Consider the following 18,869-nt stretch of genomic DNA (forward strand, 5'->3'; position numbering starts at 1 on the left):
CATATATATATATTTTTAAATATTTTTATTTATTTATTTGACAGAGAGAGATCACAGTAGGAGAGAGGAAGGGAAGCAGGCCCCCTGCTGAGCAGAGAGCCTGATGCGGGACTCCATCCCAGGACCCTGAGATCATGACCTGAGCCGAAGGCAGCAGCTTAACCCACTGAGCCACCCAGGCGCCCCTCAATATTTTTTTGAATGGAAGAAAAAATGAGGAAAGAAGGTTTACTCAGTTCATCTCATTTCCTTCTTTACAATGACTTTATGTTCTGGACAGAATATTATCCCAGTTTAGAACTCAGGAAACAAAGGCTAAGAGAAGGTAATTGTCTTAGCAGAAGGTAAAAGATTCAGTTTGAATCAGAACAACTTATCCTTCTTGGACATATTGTATTACCTGTAAAGCTGATAATGATGATCCTGTGGGCCTCTGTCTCCTGATTAAAATGGCATTAGAGACCTTTTCCATATTTGGTAAATTCCCCACTGTGACTGTCTTTTTGGGGGAGGCTGGGTTCCCGAACCATGCAAACTCCAGGGTCCCTCTCCCTGTTCCTTGATAACTGGGGTGCATGCTGTGAGTCAGACTAGGCCAAGACTAAGTCCTGCTTGGGTTTTGAGTTGTTATGACCAAGTTGTTAGGATAGGTTAAAACAAAACAAAACAAAACAAAACAAAACATTCCATGGCAATGGCAGGAATGAGGGTGTAGAGGAAGATTTTTTATCAAGAATCCTGTGTTGATGGTGGTACTTCCACCATCCTTAAGTCAAGGAGGGTTTGGACCTGTGTGCTTTGTCTTTGATTCACGCCTTTTTCTCAGGCTGAGTTCTCCAGCTTTCCTGCTGATTGTGGGAGGGACCAGATAATCTTTCAGGAAAGCTGTTTACTGCTTACATTAAACAAACGTCTTACTATTGTAGTGTTGATGATACTTGATATAACCAAATAGAAGCTGATGTAGAGAAACCAGATAGTCTCGAGAATCCTGATTACTCTTCTCAGGCTAATCACCATTGTCCAGAAGTTTCTCTCCCTCCCCCCACCCCCAACTTTCTCAATTCAATTGTTAAGAGTTAAAATGCTAATAGTTTACACTGTTCCAATTGTAGCTTTCTAAATGGCATGCTCTCTCTCCTGAATCATAGGCAGTTTGAATAAATAGATTCTTACATGGAAATTGATCATATTCTATTTCTTCTCATTAGATAACATAGCACAGATATGAGATATGCTTTGTGATCTTTAATAACCATCCATTTAAAAATATTCACTCAATCCCTAACAATTTAGAGGTAAACACCTTAATTTACCAAATCTAGGATAAAAAGAATAGTTAGAATTTTGTTAATTAGTTCAGGTGCCTGAACAGATCTGATGGAGTCCTGCAGCTCTCTACAGGGCACAGATGTCATCCAAAAAGCACCCAACTAAGGCGAACCATGAATATGATAATAAGGATGAGAGGAAATAGCAATTTTTTATCGTCAGCCAAAGTGAAGGATACCCCACAAAGGACAAAAAGCACCACTATCTTTTGAATAATAGTTCAAAGAGGATGATTCAGAAAAATGAAGAAATAAAACTAATGTAAATTGCTCAAGATTGCACTTTTCTTTGTAACATAAATGGCAATTGCATGCTTAATCTTGAGCCTTCTATTATTTAGATGTGAATACAAATTACCTTAGGAAAATTCCTTTGTGAGGCAAAAGTTTTTGAAATTTAAATGAGCTCTTTCCCATCTGTCATAATGCTTACAACAAATTTACACAGACTTCACATGGCATTGATCCTCACCAAAGGGAACAATCTTCCCTGGCTGCTTTTACATCATATGGAAGAGATTTTGTCTGTTTATTTATTCTTTTTTTTTTTTTTTTACTATGGTAGACACTGACATTTTAAATATTCCAGCTTGTCTTTAAAACCTATACCAAAAGCACCGCATTACTTACATTTAAAAATATCAACTAGCTGAGACAGATTAAAGAGAATTGTTAGGAAATTTGTTACTGACATTATTATATTTACATTTGAAATAAATTCCTTGGATTCAAATCACTTGCTATATTCAAACAACACAGGAGAAAAGGAGGAAGGTGGGACCACTAACGAGAAAATTCTATAAATCAGCTAGTAAAAACTTCAATAAAGAAACACGGTGTTATGTATTCAAGAGACACATTATGAAATCCTCACTGTTTTCCAGGGACTAAACATTTTTATTTTCTTATGATAATTTACTCATTGTCATGCACAAGAATCTTATTTAAATAGCATGCCAGATTAAGTATGGATTCTAACCTTGGGAGCCTGGAATCCTGCCTCTGGAATTAACTAACTGTGACATCAGGCAAGTTATTTTACTTCTGTTTTTTTACCGGTAAAATGAGGATTAAAAAAACAACAACAACTTAGTATTGAATAAATTCGTATCTGTAAAGAACATATGACAGCACCTGGCATCTAGAACCTTCTCTCAGTAATGTCCAGTGTTCAACTGTTAATAGCAAATTAAAAAGTTAAAATTTGAAAATGAAAAGCCATAATTGAATCCTCTTTATTAGTACTAAATTTTTTTCTAAAAAAGCAATTTCTTAGGAAATAACTAATTAACCATATTCTTTTATCTTTAGTAGCTGATTTTTAATATTGGCCAGCCATTTTACCCAGTAACCTTCACTGAGGAGTTGGTTTTGACTATAAATGAAATGGGTGTTGCATTTTCTTTTTTCTTTACTTATTTACTTTTTATCCCCTGACAGAATTCTTTTTGTCCTTGATAATTCAGCAATTGAAATTAATGATTTAAATCTTACAGTGATTGAAAGGGTTCTTTCTTTGCTTATAAAGTCAAACATTAAAACATCAGGGGAAAAACTAAAGCCAAACTATATGGCAGCAAATTCCAGAAACACCACTTATTAGTTATAGGACTTTACTCAATGTATTTAATCTTACTGTGCCTCAGTTTCCCTCATCTCTAAAACAAGAATAAAAGAGAAAACTATCAGGATTGTTATGAAAATTAAATGAGCTTTATAGCTGTTCTTTTGAAGTAGGGAAACTGAAGGGGCTCCATTTTTTAAAAAATTTATTTTTATTTTTTCAGTGTTCCAAAATTCATTGTTTATGCACCACAGCCAGTGCTCCATGCAATACGTGCCCTCCTTAATACCCACCACCAGGCTCACCTAAACCCCCAGCCCTCTCCCCTCCAAAACCCTCAGTTTGTTTCTCAGAGTCCACAGTCTCTCATGGTTCGTCTCCCCCTCCAACTTCCCCCAACTCCCTTCTCCTCTCCATCTCCCCATGTCCTCTGTGTTATTCCTTATGCTCCACAAGTAAGCGAAACCGTATGATAATTAACTTTCTCTGCTTGACTTATTTCACTCAGGGGCTCCATTTTTTTTTTTTTTTTAAGATTTTATTTATTTATTTGACAGAGATCACAAGTAGGCAGAGAGGCAGGCAGAGAGAGAGAGGAGGAAGCAGGCTCCCCGTTGAGCAAGGACAGGGGCTCCATTTTTAGAATGGCTCCTTCTCTGCCATTCTTCCCATGCTCCATATTTTGACTCTGAATAAGCCAAAGAAGCTATGTTCCCACTAAAGGGGAGAAGCAAAAAAAGTCATTCATTCTCTGAGTTTTGTCCTTGGCCCCGAACACCTGATAACACCTAAGAAGAACAGATCCCAAACATTGTCCAGAACACTAGTTTCAAACTCAAGTTAGGCTCATGCTGCCTTTGGTAGGGAACAATCCATCCTTCACCTGACACTCACCTTCGACTGGACCCTACCTGGATCCCTGGAGCGACAGGTACCCTAGATCTTTTCCTAATATAAACCCCTTCCCTTTCCTTTCCAAGTCTCCCAGATGTTCTGTCTGCTATTCTCTACCCATCACTTGCACTATTTAATAAACTCTGTTTTCACTTTTTTGGCTCACATTTGATTTCTATCCTTCATGAAGCTAAGGACTGTCTTAGTGGGTCCCGTGGGACCTTTCCCTGGGTTCTCTCACTCAGTCTGTGCATCACTCCCACAGAGGGAATAATCGTTCAGGGTTAATTTGCATTATTTGTATTACTACAATAATTCTTGTTGTGATGTCATTGTAATTTAATTTTTGGTGTCGACTTTGGGGCCTTTGAAATGTATATTTGCTGTACTTTTGGGTACATATCAACTTCTGTGACATCACCTGCATTTCAAAACTATGTTTACTGAGGCTCTATCATGAGTTAGATACTTTGAAAGACTTGGGGGTAAAATAAATGTAACAATAAAACACTCCTGTCTTTACATTTAAAATCTGGAAGGGAAACTTGTATGTGGAAGACCTTGTTAGTACTCCCAATAGGAGGTTCTCCTTGCTTTCCTGAGTATTTGGGAGATCACAGTTTCATCTGAGTCATTTTGGGGCTAAGGCAATGAAAAGTGGAAGTTCGGGTAGGAAGGCATACTAGAACCTTGTAATTGCAAAGCTTATTCAATAATGGATTACACGTTGCAAAGAACATGGCATGACATCGTGCCATAAATATGCAAAAACTACATTTATGTTAATGTTAAAAATACTATTTCTTAGAGTAGCAACTTTACCCCTTTTAAATAAAATAGAACACTAATCTTCATAGAACACTAATCTTCAGTTTCACAAAATGTCACTAAGAATATTTTCTAAAATTTCAAATAAAATGAATTTTATAGAACTCTCAGAAAAATCTTATAATATCTTTAGAATGAAATCAATTTCTTTATATTTACAGAATCTGTGAAAAAGAATGTCATCTTGTTCATCAAACACAGGAACTCAAAATCACATTTTCTGTTATTTATTGAAACAAAAGGAAAATTATAGAAATATGTGTATCAGGACTCCTGGGTGGCTCAGTTGGTTAAGTGGCTGCCTTCAGCTCAGCTCATGATCCCAGCATCCTGGGATCTGAAGGAGCAGGAGGCTGGCTGAGGACAAAGCAAAGGCTGGCGCCTTGAATCCCCCCCCCCCCATCACCGCTCCCCTCCATATGTGTAGCATTCCTTAGGCACCCCTGACTGCCATAAAACGATAAATAGTTAACTTGCAGAGATCACAGTCCTGCAAGGTAGGAGTCTCCCTTGGTTTGCAAATGTCCTTGAGATTTACAACAAAGAAGTTACCTTATCAATAGCCCAATTTCCAGGGACACAGAACTCAGTTCCTCAAGCCCTAATGTCACTCTCCCCTCCATGAAAAACAGAAGGAGCCGGAGGTAGAAGGAAAAGTAAATAAAGTTAAATTTCTTCTAAACCTAAATCTCATTAACAAGGATGCTTGATAGCAGGAAAGTAACATTTCACCAGGAGACTCCCAATTGTCATTATGTTAGTGCCTCATTAGAGGGAAAGTGGCCTTGGCTTGATAGTAACCAGGCCTTCAATATCCTGATAGTGTTTTTTTTTTTCCCCGCATGCGTGGGCTAACCGGCCAGTTCTGCTTCTGTAAGATTGCTTTGTCTGCTTTCGCGCGCGGGTCCCCTGACCCAATCCACTGACGCCAAGTATGCCTGTTCAAATTATCAATCAATCAGCTCAGCCCCACCCGAAACCTGTTTGTATCTGTCTATAAAAATCCTGCAACAGACCCAGCTCTGGACCTCTCGGCGGCGTTATCGGCTACGAGCGGCGCAGAGGTCCAGGTTCGAACCTGCAATAAACGACCCTTGCTGATTGGCTTTGACTCACGTCTCTGGTGGTCTTTTAAGGTGGGGGTAATATTCAATTGGCATTTCAGATCGAGTCCCACATCAGGCTCCTTGCTCGGCAGGAAGCCTGCTTCTCCCTCTGCCTCTGCTGCCATTCTGTCTGCCTGTGCTCGCTCTCTCTCCCTCTCTCTCTGACAAAAAAATAAATAAAATCTTAAAAAAAATGTGTATCTATTTTCAGTCATAGAATTTAGTAATATAATTTCATTTAAAAAAAAGCGTTTATGTTTCTCAAGATATTTGACTCAAATGTTTATTATAACCTTCACGATCTTATCCTTATATATGGGTCAGAGATTTATGGCCAACTGCTTGTTTTTATAAATAAAGTTTTATTGGAATACAGTCATGACAATTTATTTACGTATTTTTTATGGCTGCTTTTACTACAACTTCATACGTGAATATCTGTTAGACAGTGTATGTTCCAAAAACCTAAAAGTATTTACTATGTGACCCTTAATGAGAAAAATTTGCTAAACCCTGCTTATAGAGTTATTTTTATTAATTTATCAACTTGTAAGTATTTTTAATTTAACTTAGAGTTCAATGCACTAAAACAGAAACCTACACCTTTCAGTGTATTAGGGAATTTTAAGCAGAAAAGTGTTTTTTTTTTTTTTTTTTAAGATTTATTTATCCATTTGACAGAGAGCAAAAGCGAGAGGCAGAGAGAGCAGCAGGCAGAAGGGAGAAGGGCAAGCAGACTCCCTGCTAAGAAGGGCATTCAATGGGGCTCAATCCCAGGACCCTGGGACCATGACCCTAGCCAAAGGCAGATGCTTAACTGACTGAGCCACCCAGGTGCCCTGGAAAAGTACTTTTCAAAAATAAACTCTACTCCCAGTGTGGGGCTTGAGCTCATGACCCTGAGGTTACAAGTCACATGCTTACCTACTGAGCTGTCTAAGCACCCCTAAGAAGAAAAGTATTTCATTCAAACAATAAGGTATCCACAAAATTGTTGAAAGAGCTGAAAGGGGCCAAATCTAGGTTGGGGCTCTTGGAATATCTCCCACAACAATTCAGAAATGAACTCCCTGGGGACCTACCACCTCTAAGGTCTCCCCTGGAGGGATCTGGGCCCAAAGAAACAGGCCCGGGCCTCTGCCTCTTCAACTGATTCTCTCATTCAGGGACCTGAAGAATGAACACCATTCTCCAGACCTTTGAGGCAGGAAAGGTGTAAAGCTCCATGTAGCTGCTTGCCCGAAACTCTTGGCAAGGACACCGGGAGGACAGCCTCTATCACCTGTCCATCTTCTGACTTGTGAAAAAATTATTCCAGCTGGAGACTTTGTACCCAGCCTCAGTCTCCGAGGAGGTTTGGAAAACGTTAAATGTAGTTTTTTTATTTGTTTATTGTTTGTTTTCACTCTCCTTCTAGAAGAAGGGTGGAATGAACAGACATCGAATGAGATAACACAGAGAACTAATCTGATAACATAATAAAAATAATGGTAATGCTGATTAAAATTATGTAATTAGAGGATAACTATTACAAGTTATTTAGAAAGCATATCTACACGCACAGATTTATACATACACACATCTACGTCTATATATGGTGAAATGCTAATTTGTATTCCACCGGCAGGGATCGCAATCATATTTTCTGGTTAACATACTGCTTTTTTTTCAGTTAACTTATTGCTTTTAGCAGACAACAGATTAAAATCTCAAAGCAAAGGGAGAATTTATGTGAACTTAAAGTTATCCCAGGCAATTTGACACTTTTAATGTTTCTCCTTTCTTTTTTTTCTTACCCCCTACTCTTTCAATGCCGCCTCCACTGAAAATTATACATATATAATAGAATAAAAGTAAATACCCCAAAATATTTATAACGGTTTCTCCTATATGGTGAGATTATTGCTGGTTTTCATGTATCCTCCAACATTATGACACAAAAACATAGGTTTAATCGTATTGTTTGTAGAGATAAGAGTAATTTTCATTGAGTTAAAATTAAAACTTAATTTGGTCAATAGCAAAGTTGTGTTCCAGAATTGTACCATTTTGCCTTTCCATTACCAGTTCATGGAAGCAAGGACCTGTTTCCTTAAACCTTTATCACTTTTAAGTTTGTTCTGATATTTTTAACTTTGCCGTTAAATAATTACAATTTTTTTCTTATGAATATGTTTTATGCATTTCGTTGATTTTAGGTTAGGTAACCTAAACTTCTCAGTTTGTTGGTAATTTACATTAAATTATTAATCTCTTACCCATTGCATAGTCTTTTGAAATTTTTTTTTCTTATTGATTTTATGAGAACTTATGTATGGAGAACCATGATTTCTTGTGTTTTGATTATTTTTATAATTATTTCTTTTTTTTTGCATTTGATTATGCTTGTTGTGGTGTTTTTATTACATGATTTTTAAAAACTTTTATACAGTCAGAACTTTTTTTTTTAGAACCATCAATCCTTTATGATTGTTTTTTCTGTTTTTTTGGTTCAAAGAATCTTTCTCAACTCACTATCATATAAACAATATTTTAGTAAGGAAAATGATAAGAAAAGCCACAGAGTGTGAGAAAAATACTTGGATTTACCTAACATGAAAAAAATGTGATATCCAGACATGAAATATCCCTACAAAATAAGAGACATAAAAGAATAGAAGATATTCTAGTTCAATAATTTCATTTTTAAGTATATACTTGTATTAGTCAAAGTTCTCCAAAGAAACAGTACCAGTAGGAGATATCCCTCTTTATATAGATGTAGATATAGATAGATAAAGGAGATTCACTAAGAGAAATTGGCTCATGTGATTAGGAAAGCTAAAGAGTCCCATGATCTTGATGAAGTCCCAGAACCTAAGTCAGGTTCGGTGGGGTGAGGAGGTTCGGAGCTGACGACTAAAGAAAGAATTCCTAAGACGTCATTGGTGCAAAATGGTGGTTTATTAAAGCACGGGGACAGGACCCGTGGGCAGGAAGAGCTGCTGCCCCGGGTTGTGAGGGTGGGCATGTTATATACCCCACGGTTGGGGGAGGTGGTGAAGGAATGGGAGGTTTCAACAGAGTTCTCACATGCCAGGGGGGGCCGCCAGGGCCCGGGGGGGGGGGGGGAAAGTCTTTGCCCTTATGGCCTGATCAATGTCGTCTTTAGGTCAGGCATTAACATCAAGATAATTGGGAGATTCTTGGTGGGGCATTATGATCCGGCTATGATTTACATTCCCTTCTACCCGAGTCTCCTCCAGTTTATGGTGGGAGGGGGACATTAGGGCTTCAGGAACCAAGAGTTATTTGCCTCTGGAAATTTGTGCTATTGATAAGGTAACCTCCCTGTTTAGGTCTCTAGGACATCTTGTAGAGCAAGGGAGATTCCTGTTCTGCAGGATTGCGATCCCTGCAAGTTAACTATTTATCGTTTTATGGCAGTCAGGGGTGCCTGAGGGATGCTACACATATGGAGGGGAGCGGGTGAAGAGGGGGTGCACGGCGCCAGCTTTTGCTTTGTCCTCAGCCAGCCTCCTGCTCCCTCATCAATCTGTCATCTACAAGCTAGAGTTCCAGCAAAGCCAGGGGCATAATTTAGCCTAAGTCTGAAGGCCTGAGAATAGGAGCAGCCACTTATGCAAATACTATTCAGGCCCCCAGGGGATTAGCTCCTGTCCTGCTGATACTCTGAGGTGGGCAATTTACTTTACTGAGTCCACAACTCAAATGCTAATCTCAAACAGCAGAGATACTCACACAGACATACCTGGAAATATTGTTTAATCTGGGCACCCTAGGCCCAGGTGGCCAAACTGACACATGAAATTAACCATCCCAACACCTCAAAGAAATCCTTGCACATATGCAGGAAGAGATGTAACCAAACCGAATCTTCAAATAAATGTTTTTGTAACAGGCCCAGTTGGAAACAACTCAAACCTCTATTAGGAATAAAATGAATAGATACTGTGGTGCACTGATTCCCAGTCCCTTCCTCCCTCCCTTTCTTCCGTTCCTTTTTGTAAGATTTTATTTATTTATTTGACAGACAGAGATCACAAGTAGGCAGAGAGGCAGGCAGAGAGAAGGGGAAGCAGGCTCCCTGACGAGCAGAGAGCCTGATGCTGGGCTGGATCCCAGGACACTGGGATCATGACCCGAGCTGAAGCTGAAGACAGAGGCTTTAACCCACTGAGCCACCCAGGCACCCCTCTCAAGCCATTTCTTATTAGGAAACCTTTAAAATTTTACAAATCACTGAGCACCCAAGGGCTTCCTTTAGGTGAGTTTAATATTTATGTCAGAAATTAAAATTGAAGATTTAAAAATTATTTAAAACAATAAATCCACTGTATACATTCATAAATATTTTATAAAAAATACATTTCCACACAGAAAAAAAAAACCCCAAACTGTTGCTTTATATTTATGCAAAATGTAAATCTCCTTAATGTTTGATTATTAGAAGACAGCTGGAAAATCTCATATCAGCTTCTACATTCCACTGATGCAATATGTTACATGGATTAAAGTATATGAAAAAAACATACAGATGTATAATTGGAAAAGTAAGAAGTATTTTAAAAGCTGTTAAGACTATTGTGGTTATTCTATGTTGATACTACACCACAATTTGACAAGGGTTGGTTTCTTTTCTCTTTCATTTTTAAAAAGATTTTATTTATTTATTTGAGAGAGAGAGTGAGAAAGTTAGTGGGAGAGCATGAGCAGTGGGGAGAGGGAGAATCAGGCTCCCTGCTTGTGAGTCCGATGTAGCGCTCCACCTTGGGACATGGGGATCATGAGCTGAAGGCAGACACTTAACCCACTGAGCTACCCAGGTGCTCCATCAAGGGTTGATTTCTTTCTTTCTTTTTTTTAAAAAAGATTTTATTTATTTGACAGAGAGATCACAAGTAGACAGAGAGGCAGGCAGAGAGAGGAGGAAGCAGGCTCCCTGTTGACCAGAGAGCCCTATGTAGGACTCGATCCCAGGACCATGAGATTATGACCTCAGCTGAAGGCAGAGGCTTAGCCCTCTGAGCCACCCAGGCGCCCCAAGGGTTGATTTCTTCAAGGTTAACTGAAATGTTAAATCTGAAGCCATATTAACAAACTGTTTTTTACTTCGTTACATTGAGAGCTATTGACCTATCTTATACTTTGAATGAAACTTTCTCTTCTTGATTTCCTAACATTATGTAGGGTTATTTGGAAAATGCAGTTTATTATGCAAATCTCCCAAATGTTTATACCCGTCTTCATACATACATATTCTAAAAAAATTACATTTTAAAAATATCGCTATTGAGCACCTGGGTGGCTCAGTGGGTTAAAGCCTCTGCCTTCGGCTCAGGTCATGATCCCAGGGTCCTGGGATCGAGCCCCACATCGGGCTCTCTGCTCAGCGGGGACCCTGCTTCCTCCTCTCTCTCTGCCTGGTTCTCTGCTGACTTGTGATCTTTGTCTGTCAAATAAATAAATAAAATCTTTTTAAAAAAATTACTATTGACCTCATTTTAAAAGTCAGTAAGTTTTGGGAATCTGTCAAGCTGACATTTTTAAAATTTTGAATTTTTGCTTTAAAATATTAATTATGTCACTGACAACAAATATATCCTCCCTTTTCTCTTGAAGTGTAAGCTCGCTTTTTTCTTATCTGAGAACATGTCTGTCAAATACTCAAGTCTCAATAACCATATTGTGTCTGCCGATAGTTTTTTAAATAAAAACGTATTTCATGAAAAAGTGGCTAATTGAGATAACAATTCAGACAATTGCACAAGTGTTTTTCTTTCATATTTTGGTATATGGAAGAGTGCTTCACATATTCCCATTTTAACATGCTGAATATTTTGAAAAGCATGCTTGGGCTTTGTGTTTAAAAACATAGTAAAATTTAGGGCTTCCTCAAGGCTACTCTGCTGTGAAACTGACAGGATTATTTTTCCTGTGAATGCCAGGCATGAAGAATGCAAGGGGAGCCAGGCTAGCTTGGTGCCACTGCATTGACTATATTAAGGCACCAGCAATTTTACCCAGCTGTGACTTTGACACATTGATGCAAATGAAACATAGTGAAAAAGTCAAATAGCCTCATCTTGTTACAATGAAAATAGCTCTGATCTCACGACACCCTGAAAGAGATTTGAGAACACAAGGTATCAGCGGACCACATTGGAAGGCTACTCTTTTAGAGTATTATCATAATGGTATATTATTCAGCAAAGCCAATGAGCAAACTAAAGATATAGGGAACAGTACAGATCAATCTTATACATCTTATAACTTGTTTAAAAAAGAAGCAAGATCCAAATAACACATAAGATTTTAGTCAGATAAGGTTCTGAACAGGCAAGAGTAGACTTTTATTTCAGAGATGCATACATGTGGTAAAAAGTATGCATGGAAAAGGAAAGAAATGCAAAAGTCGTAATAGTAGTTACCTCTGTACCTCTGGGGAAGGGATGATGTGAATGGGAACAAGAATGCTGGGCTTCTGAGAGGCTGTAAGTCATACATTTCTGAATCAGAGAAGGGGTTTTATGTGTGTTCTTTTGCTAATAATTCGTTAAACTATATATACACCATTTCATTTACTTTTCTGTATAGGCATTATACATCATAATTAAGTAATAAACCTGGTGAAGGAACATTTATTCTAATTTTTTAAAATTTATTTTCTTTCTTTTTTTTTTAAGATTTTATTTATTTATTTAACAGAAATCACAAGTAGGCAGAGAGTCAGGCACAGAGAGAGGGGGAGGTGGGCTCCCTGCCAAGCAGAGAGCCCGATATGGGACTCGATCCCAGAACCCTGGGATCATGACCTGAGACAAGGCAGAGGCTTTAACCCATTGAGCCACCCAGGTACCCCTACAATTTATTTTCTAATCTTTGTTGATAGAAAGGTCTAGGTTTCCTTTCTCAACTGTTAGTCAGATGGCCACTACCCCTTCTTAAATTTTTTTTTTCCTCCACTGATTTGAAAAGCAAGGTTAATGTTTATGATCTTTATCACTCTTCCCTTTTTCATAGCAATGTCTAACTCTGGATAAAATTTTGTATGATGACGTTAATTAACTTACTTCACTTCGAATTTTTTTTTTTTTTTTTTTTTTTTTTTTTTGCTTGAAGAGTTATTGCTTGCTTTGTTTTGCCTATTACTCATTACAGGCCACTGCAGTCCAGGTATAGATCTCTTGTCTGTTCCAAAGGTAGCGTAATGAGATTCCCTTAACCATTAGCTCTGTAAGTTTGCATGTCTGAAAAGAAGTTTACTTTTTAAGTTCTCTTGAGTGAGACGTTCTAGAGGTCAAGAGAAGGCTGATCTGCTCAAAAAAAGATCCGGTAGACTTTTGTATTTGAGGTTTGAGAACTTGCAAATAACCAAAGGCTCAGAATATGGAGTAATTTGTAAATTAGCAGAGGCACACATTTAGATGACAACAGGCGGGGAGGGTGTTGTATAGGCGCATTACGTAGCTAATGAGAAAATTTCAGGAAGCACACAGCAACCTTAATGTGACATCATCAGTGTGACTTAATTATTCAAGAACATATGTTGGATCATTGAATTTACTCTGCATTTTATTGAACAGGAGCCCTGAAAAGAATGTACTCAGTGGGGGCTCGTATAGAAAGGTGATGTAGGATACATAAAATTAAAACTTAGGCAATAGTGCAAAATGTTTTTAATGAAGGTTAAAGTCATAAATATTAAAACTAAAAGATAGTATATAAAGATTTTTTTTGTTGTATATTTGTAATTCTTTTTTTTTAAAGATTTTATTTATTTATTGGAGAGAGAGAGAGAGAGAGATAGTGCGCACAGAAGCTAGGGGTAGGGGCAGAGGGAGAGGGAGAAGCAGACTCCCTGCTGTCACAGGGCCGGAGACAAAGAACCCAAGATTACAACCTGAGTTGAAGGCAGATGCTTAACCAGCTGAGCCACCCAGACACCCCTGGATTTTTAATTCTCATTAATTTTTTGTAAAGTCCACCTGGGCATTACTTCATTAGAAATGAGAAATTTGATTTCAGAGAAGAAATGCAATGGATGTTTTTAATTATGAGAGTTCTCAGGTGAACTTAGTGGGTTTAAATCCACGACTTTCACTCCCATTTAGTTCCTGACATGTTTTGGAGGGTAGGGACTGGATCTTGTCACTTTTGCTCCTGTTTACTTTTGAGTGGTAATATATCTGGAATTTATTGGAATACACTAAATATTACCTGAGCTTGCGTTAAAATAACACTAATATAAACAACTAGCATGTACTTACTTGTTTCTAAATATTGATGGTATCCATTTAGTACATTTGTTTATGCATGCAGTCATGACAACTTTTATTTAAAAGTAGTTTGTTCCTGGGACACTTGGGTGGCTCAGTCAGTAAAGCATCTGCCTTCAGTTCAGGTCATGATCTGGGGGTCCAGGGATCAAGTCCTACATCAGGCTCCTTGCTCAGCAGGGAGCTTGCTTCTCCCATTGCCTGCCAATGCCCCTACTTGTGTTCCCTCTCCCTCTCTCTCTCTGACAAAGAAATAAATAAAACATTTTTTTAAAAAAGTAGTTTGTTCCTGATCAAATCAGAAAACTCATAAAAGCTCTTTATAAATTTAAATTGTATGAAATAATGCTATTATTGGTAGTAGTATTTCTATATATTTCATATATATATATATATATATATATATATGCTAGGTTAGTTGACCAAGGGCGTGCTATGAAGGGATCTTTGATAATTAGGCGAAAGCAAGGCATGACAAATTATTGACCCTTGCTTCGGAGGCAGCATTTCTTGAAGACGAAAGAATGAAGGTAGGGAAGCAAGAATGTGCACGGAGTGAACTGGAGAGCATTTGATTTAGGAATGAAGCTGTGGAAAAGAATTCAGCAATTAAATTTGGAAGGATTGCTATGGGAACTCAGGGAGGGAATCCTCAAAATTTGAGGAGGAAAATCAAAGATTCCAGAGATGTGCACTTGCTGGGAAGAAGTCAGCTGTTGTGATCTCTTTTTTTTTTTTTTTTTAAAGATTTTATTTATTTATCAGAGAGAGAGAGTGAACACAGGCAGACAGAGTAGCAGACAGAGGCAGAGGGAGAAGCAGGCTCCCTGCTGAGCAAGGAGCCCCATGTGGGATTCGATCCCAAGACTCTGGGATCATGACCTGAGCCCAAGGCAGCTGCTTAACCAACTGAGCCACCCAGGCGTCCCTGTTGTGATCTTGTAGTAAGCCAGGTCATCACAGTTCTGTGACAGCCACTAAAAACATTTCCTGGACATATAAAAAGATCCCTTCACTAGGTTTTTTTTTTTTTTCCCCCAACATTTTACTACCATCAGATTTCTAGTATATATGAAAGAAATCTATTCCAAGTGAGGAAAAAGGAGTGAATTATCTTTTTAAAAAATCACACAATTTGAAAGTAGTTTTTAATTAAATAATTTCTGGGTAATATTTTGATACTAAAATTTCAGCTGATGCTCAGGGTAAAAACTCAGCTAGATCTTGTGACCCTTCAAGCCAGGGGAGAATTTTAATATTAATAAATTAGAGCATGAAAAAAAGGAGTATTAGTCCTATAATATCTATGTCAAGCTTAAAGCTATTGAGCCATTAGTCTTTCTAAAGAAGAAAATATTCTCACTATATTAAATGTATATTAAACACAACGTAGCACATTTTAATGTGGCTAAAGATAGTAAATAAATATTTCTGAAAAATTTTATGCACTTTAATATAAATTGAATCAAGCCACATAAAATTTCATGTCATATCATAAGCCATGTGGAACTTCAAATTATGAGAATATATTCTGATTCTTGTTATATTTTAAAACATAGAAATAAAATCTCATTAAGAGAAAATATTTGAACAGATAATCCAATCTTCTCTTTTTACATAATTTCATTTTTCTGCAACCAGTAATGAACAATACTGATTCCTTTTATGTTATTGCCTGAATATAGTAATTCCAAATCTTACTAGGATGGACTATAAATCTATATGAAAACTGAAAAACAAACCAAAAAATTGCTGACTTTCAATTTGAAGGCAATAAGGTTAATAGCTCTTTATTCAACAGCTGACATGATGTGTTTCAGTTTCAGAAATCAATACAAAGTTTTATAATTCAGAAAGTGAATAGTAACCAGATTTGGGATGCAAACCAGTCTAAGCATATGAATGAAATTTGAGGAACACAATTAAGTCATCCATAAGGGGGAACAGCCATACATCACCGATATTATCATATATAATTTTTTTTTTTTTTACTTTTGAGTTGGATAAAGAACTGTTTTACAATGATTCTGAATTAAATCACTTAACTATCGATATTGTTTAAGATTTGGAAGCTTCATAAGTAGACCAAAGAGAACAAGGAATACTTTTTTATAATTCAACATAAAGCCATGGGCTTTCTTATAGTTTGTTACCTGTGCCTTCAGCTACTCTTAAACAATGTAGCTTTCCCTAATTTCAATATCATGTTTTAAGCTCTTATCCAAGTCAAGTCATAGGGGGTGGAAAACTTCTAAATTTCTTTTATAATTCACCAGTGGCTTTCATAGCTTTGAGATACCTGTGTGCCACTTAACTGTATTTGCATGTGACTTACTCTAACTAACTTGTGTACTACTGGTTAATAACTGTAGTACTGGGATTAAAAAAAAAAAAATCTCATAATTTGGGGCACCTAGGTGGCTCAGTGGATTAGGTGCCTGACTTGTTTTCAGCTCAGGGTTCAGGTCATGATCTCAGGTTTGTGAGATCAAGCCCTTCATGGGTCTCTATGCTCAGTGGGGGTCTGCTTCTCTCCCTCTGCCCCTCCCCCCACTTGATGCACATGTGCACTCTGTCTCTTTCAAATAAAAATAAATATTTTAAAAAATATCATAGTTAGTGTAAATATTCTAGATATGATAATTAAAGTTCTAAAATAGCATTCTATAATATTTCAGAGGACAGATCTTCATTTAAAAATGTTTGACAGACATCATCGGCCGTACCTTCCAATCGGGTAGTTGGAATTGAGAATGAGAGAATCTGTCAAGTTTACCAAGACCAGCCATGACTATGTCACTTTTGTAGGCACTGTGGTCTTTGGTCTTTCAGCTTTTTTCCTTTTACTATTCTGCATTGCCTTTCACATTTCTGACCATCAGGAGAAAAAAATTAACTATTAGAACTACTAGAATACTAACACTTTTAACAAAGTTTCCTTTATTTTTTAAATGGCTGCTCCTCAAATCCCCTATTTTAATCAAACCTATGACTTCATTCCTCAGCCCCTTTTCCTGGGTGGTGGGGGTTGGTGAGGATCAGAGAAGACGCCGTAGAGTGCTGGAACACACATTCTCATCTCCAGTTTGACTGAGCCTTCATAACTTGTCAGTCTTTTTACTTGTCTTTACTTTTCTCCACTCAGCAGCTAATCAAGCTTCTATCAAACACTTAATAAATTATCTAAACTCATGCAACCTTGATAAAAATGTGAAAACAAAGCTTAAACTTCCTCCAATTACTGACTCCAGCATGTACACCTCCCTACAGGGGCCTTCATCAGCCCTGCCCCTCGTGTCAGATGGTGACTTTGTCCCTCCGATCCCTGGTTTTCAGAAATTATATCTCCATCACGGCCCTGAATTCCATTCCGTCCTGTAGTTTGAGTTCTACCCAGTAAGTTGTGCTCTCTCTTGTCTGTTTTATCAACCTTTCCAGTTTTCCTAGCACCTGCTCCTTGACCTACAAAAATATTTTAATAAAAACAAATTGACAAGCAAATAAACAAGTATTAAAATGCCATTAAGAAAGAGTTTCATTAAGCCTGTTACTATTTCATAAAATCTACTTTTCTGATGTTAGGATAGCCAGTGTGCATGTGCATACACTTGTGTGTGTGTGTGTGTGTGTGTGTATGTGTGTTTGACATGGGATATTGGGTTCTAGCCTTTAACTTTTAGCCTGTTCATGTCCTTGTACGGGCCATCTTCACCTTTTCACCTTGAATAATCTGATGAGTCATTTTCAGTTACCATTGTTAAAGTAACCAGGTTGGGACACAATGGTTACTCATGCTAGGTCCCCCATCAGCAAACCAAAACTTCACTACATATTTATGCTCAGATCTCCTGGAACAGGAGGGTCTACGTCAATAAATCAGTGCTTACCTGCTCTGCCACCAGTTCCTAAACTGGCTCCAAGACTTCCCTTTGCCTTCTGTGAGGAAAGTAACCCTGCTTTTACAAATCAGCAAACGCCCAGTATTGCTCTTGCTCACTCCGGTCTCGAAAAAGCTCGTGCCTTGCAATATCTTTGGAGCTCTCGTCCATCCTCCATGTCCATCCTCCTCCATCCTCCACTGAATAAAGCTGCTAAGATCTTTGACATTCACCCAGTTGAATTTTGTTCTTTATGATCACAGTTTAAATAAACATGTGATTCCTTCAGCCACATGGGTCAGTTTTCAGTTTCCATAGTGTTTTCACCAGGAGTGATTTTGTAAAGCACCCCTCTGTGCTAGCTCCTTGATCCACATACATCAACTAACATGTACATTTTCTGCAATGACTTTGTCTGTCCTTGCGTGTCTGGCCTTAGGTTTATGCACAGACAGCCGAGCATGTGGTTGGGGTGACTTTTTGTTTCCTAGTGATAAACCCACATGACATTTTACAGAAATGGATCTCAAAAGAGGAAATTGGCCAAGGAAGATGAAAGAAGGAACAAGAAAATGTGAAGTATTTGTGCTAGAAGTCAAATTCAGATCAAGTGTGAATGGAGTTTAAGAGAGACAGCTGACTGGGGAGAGTGGAACCAGCTCCTATTCAAGAGACTCTAGCTGTGCAGCTAAAGGAACAAGGTGAAGGCCAACTAACTAACAAAAATTACAGAAGTGGTTGTGACAAAAATAATTAAGATGTTCTAGATGAACTGACACTGGCTAAAACTTCACATTAAAGGAACTCTCAGAGGTATTTCATGGCTTAACAGCAAGAAATAAAATGTTATAGGTATTCCATCTTAGGAAAGAATATAAAAAATTGCCAAGATAAAAAAAAAATGCTTCCTCTATATAATGTCATAGGCAAGTGTTACTGATCCTTCTCTTGATATATTTTCTTCTTATAAAGGAATAAAAGACTTAAAT

General features: G+C 37.8%; 1 protein-coding gene across 3 annotated transcripts in view; it reads right to left on the reverse strand.

Moving 5' to 3' along the window:
* Positions 1–18,294, reverse strand: part of MSR1 (macrophage scavenger receptor 1) — a 108,171-nt gene extending 89,877 nt beyond the window's left edge. The window contains exon 1 of one of the 3 annotated variants that reach the window (XM_059384519.1): positions 17,890–18,294. In XM_059384519.1, coding sequence (XP_059240502.1) covers positions 17,890–18,074 — 185 coding nt within the window. In that variant the 5' untranslated portion in view covers positions 18,075–18,294. The remainder of the gene's footprint in view (positions 1–17,889) is intronic. The other 2 variants (XM_059384521.1, XM_059384525.1) reach the window with 2 other exon arrangements.
* Positions 18,295–18,869: the final 575 nt, after the last annotated feature.

The sequence above is a fragment of the Mustela nigripes genome, chromosome 18, assembly GCF_022355385.1.
Source record: "Mustela nigripes isolate SB6536 chromosome 18, MUSNIG.SB6536, whole genome shotgun sequence".
Classification (NCBI taxonomy): Eukaryota; Metazoa; Chordata; class Mammalia; order Carnivora; family Mustelidae; genus Mustela; species Mustela nigripes.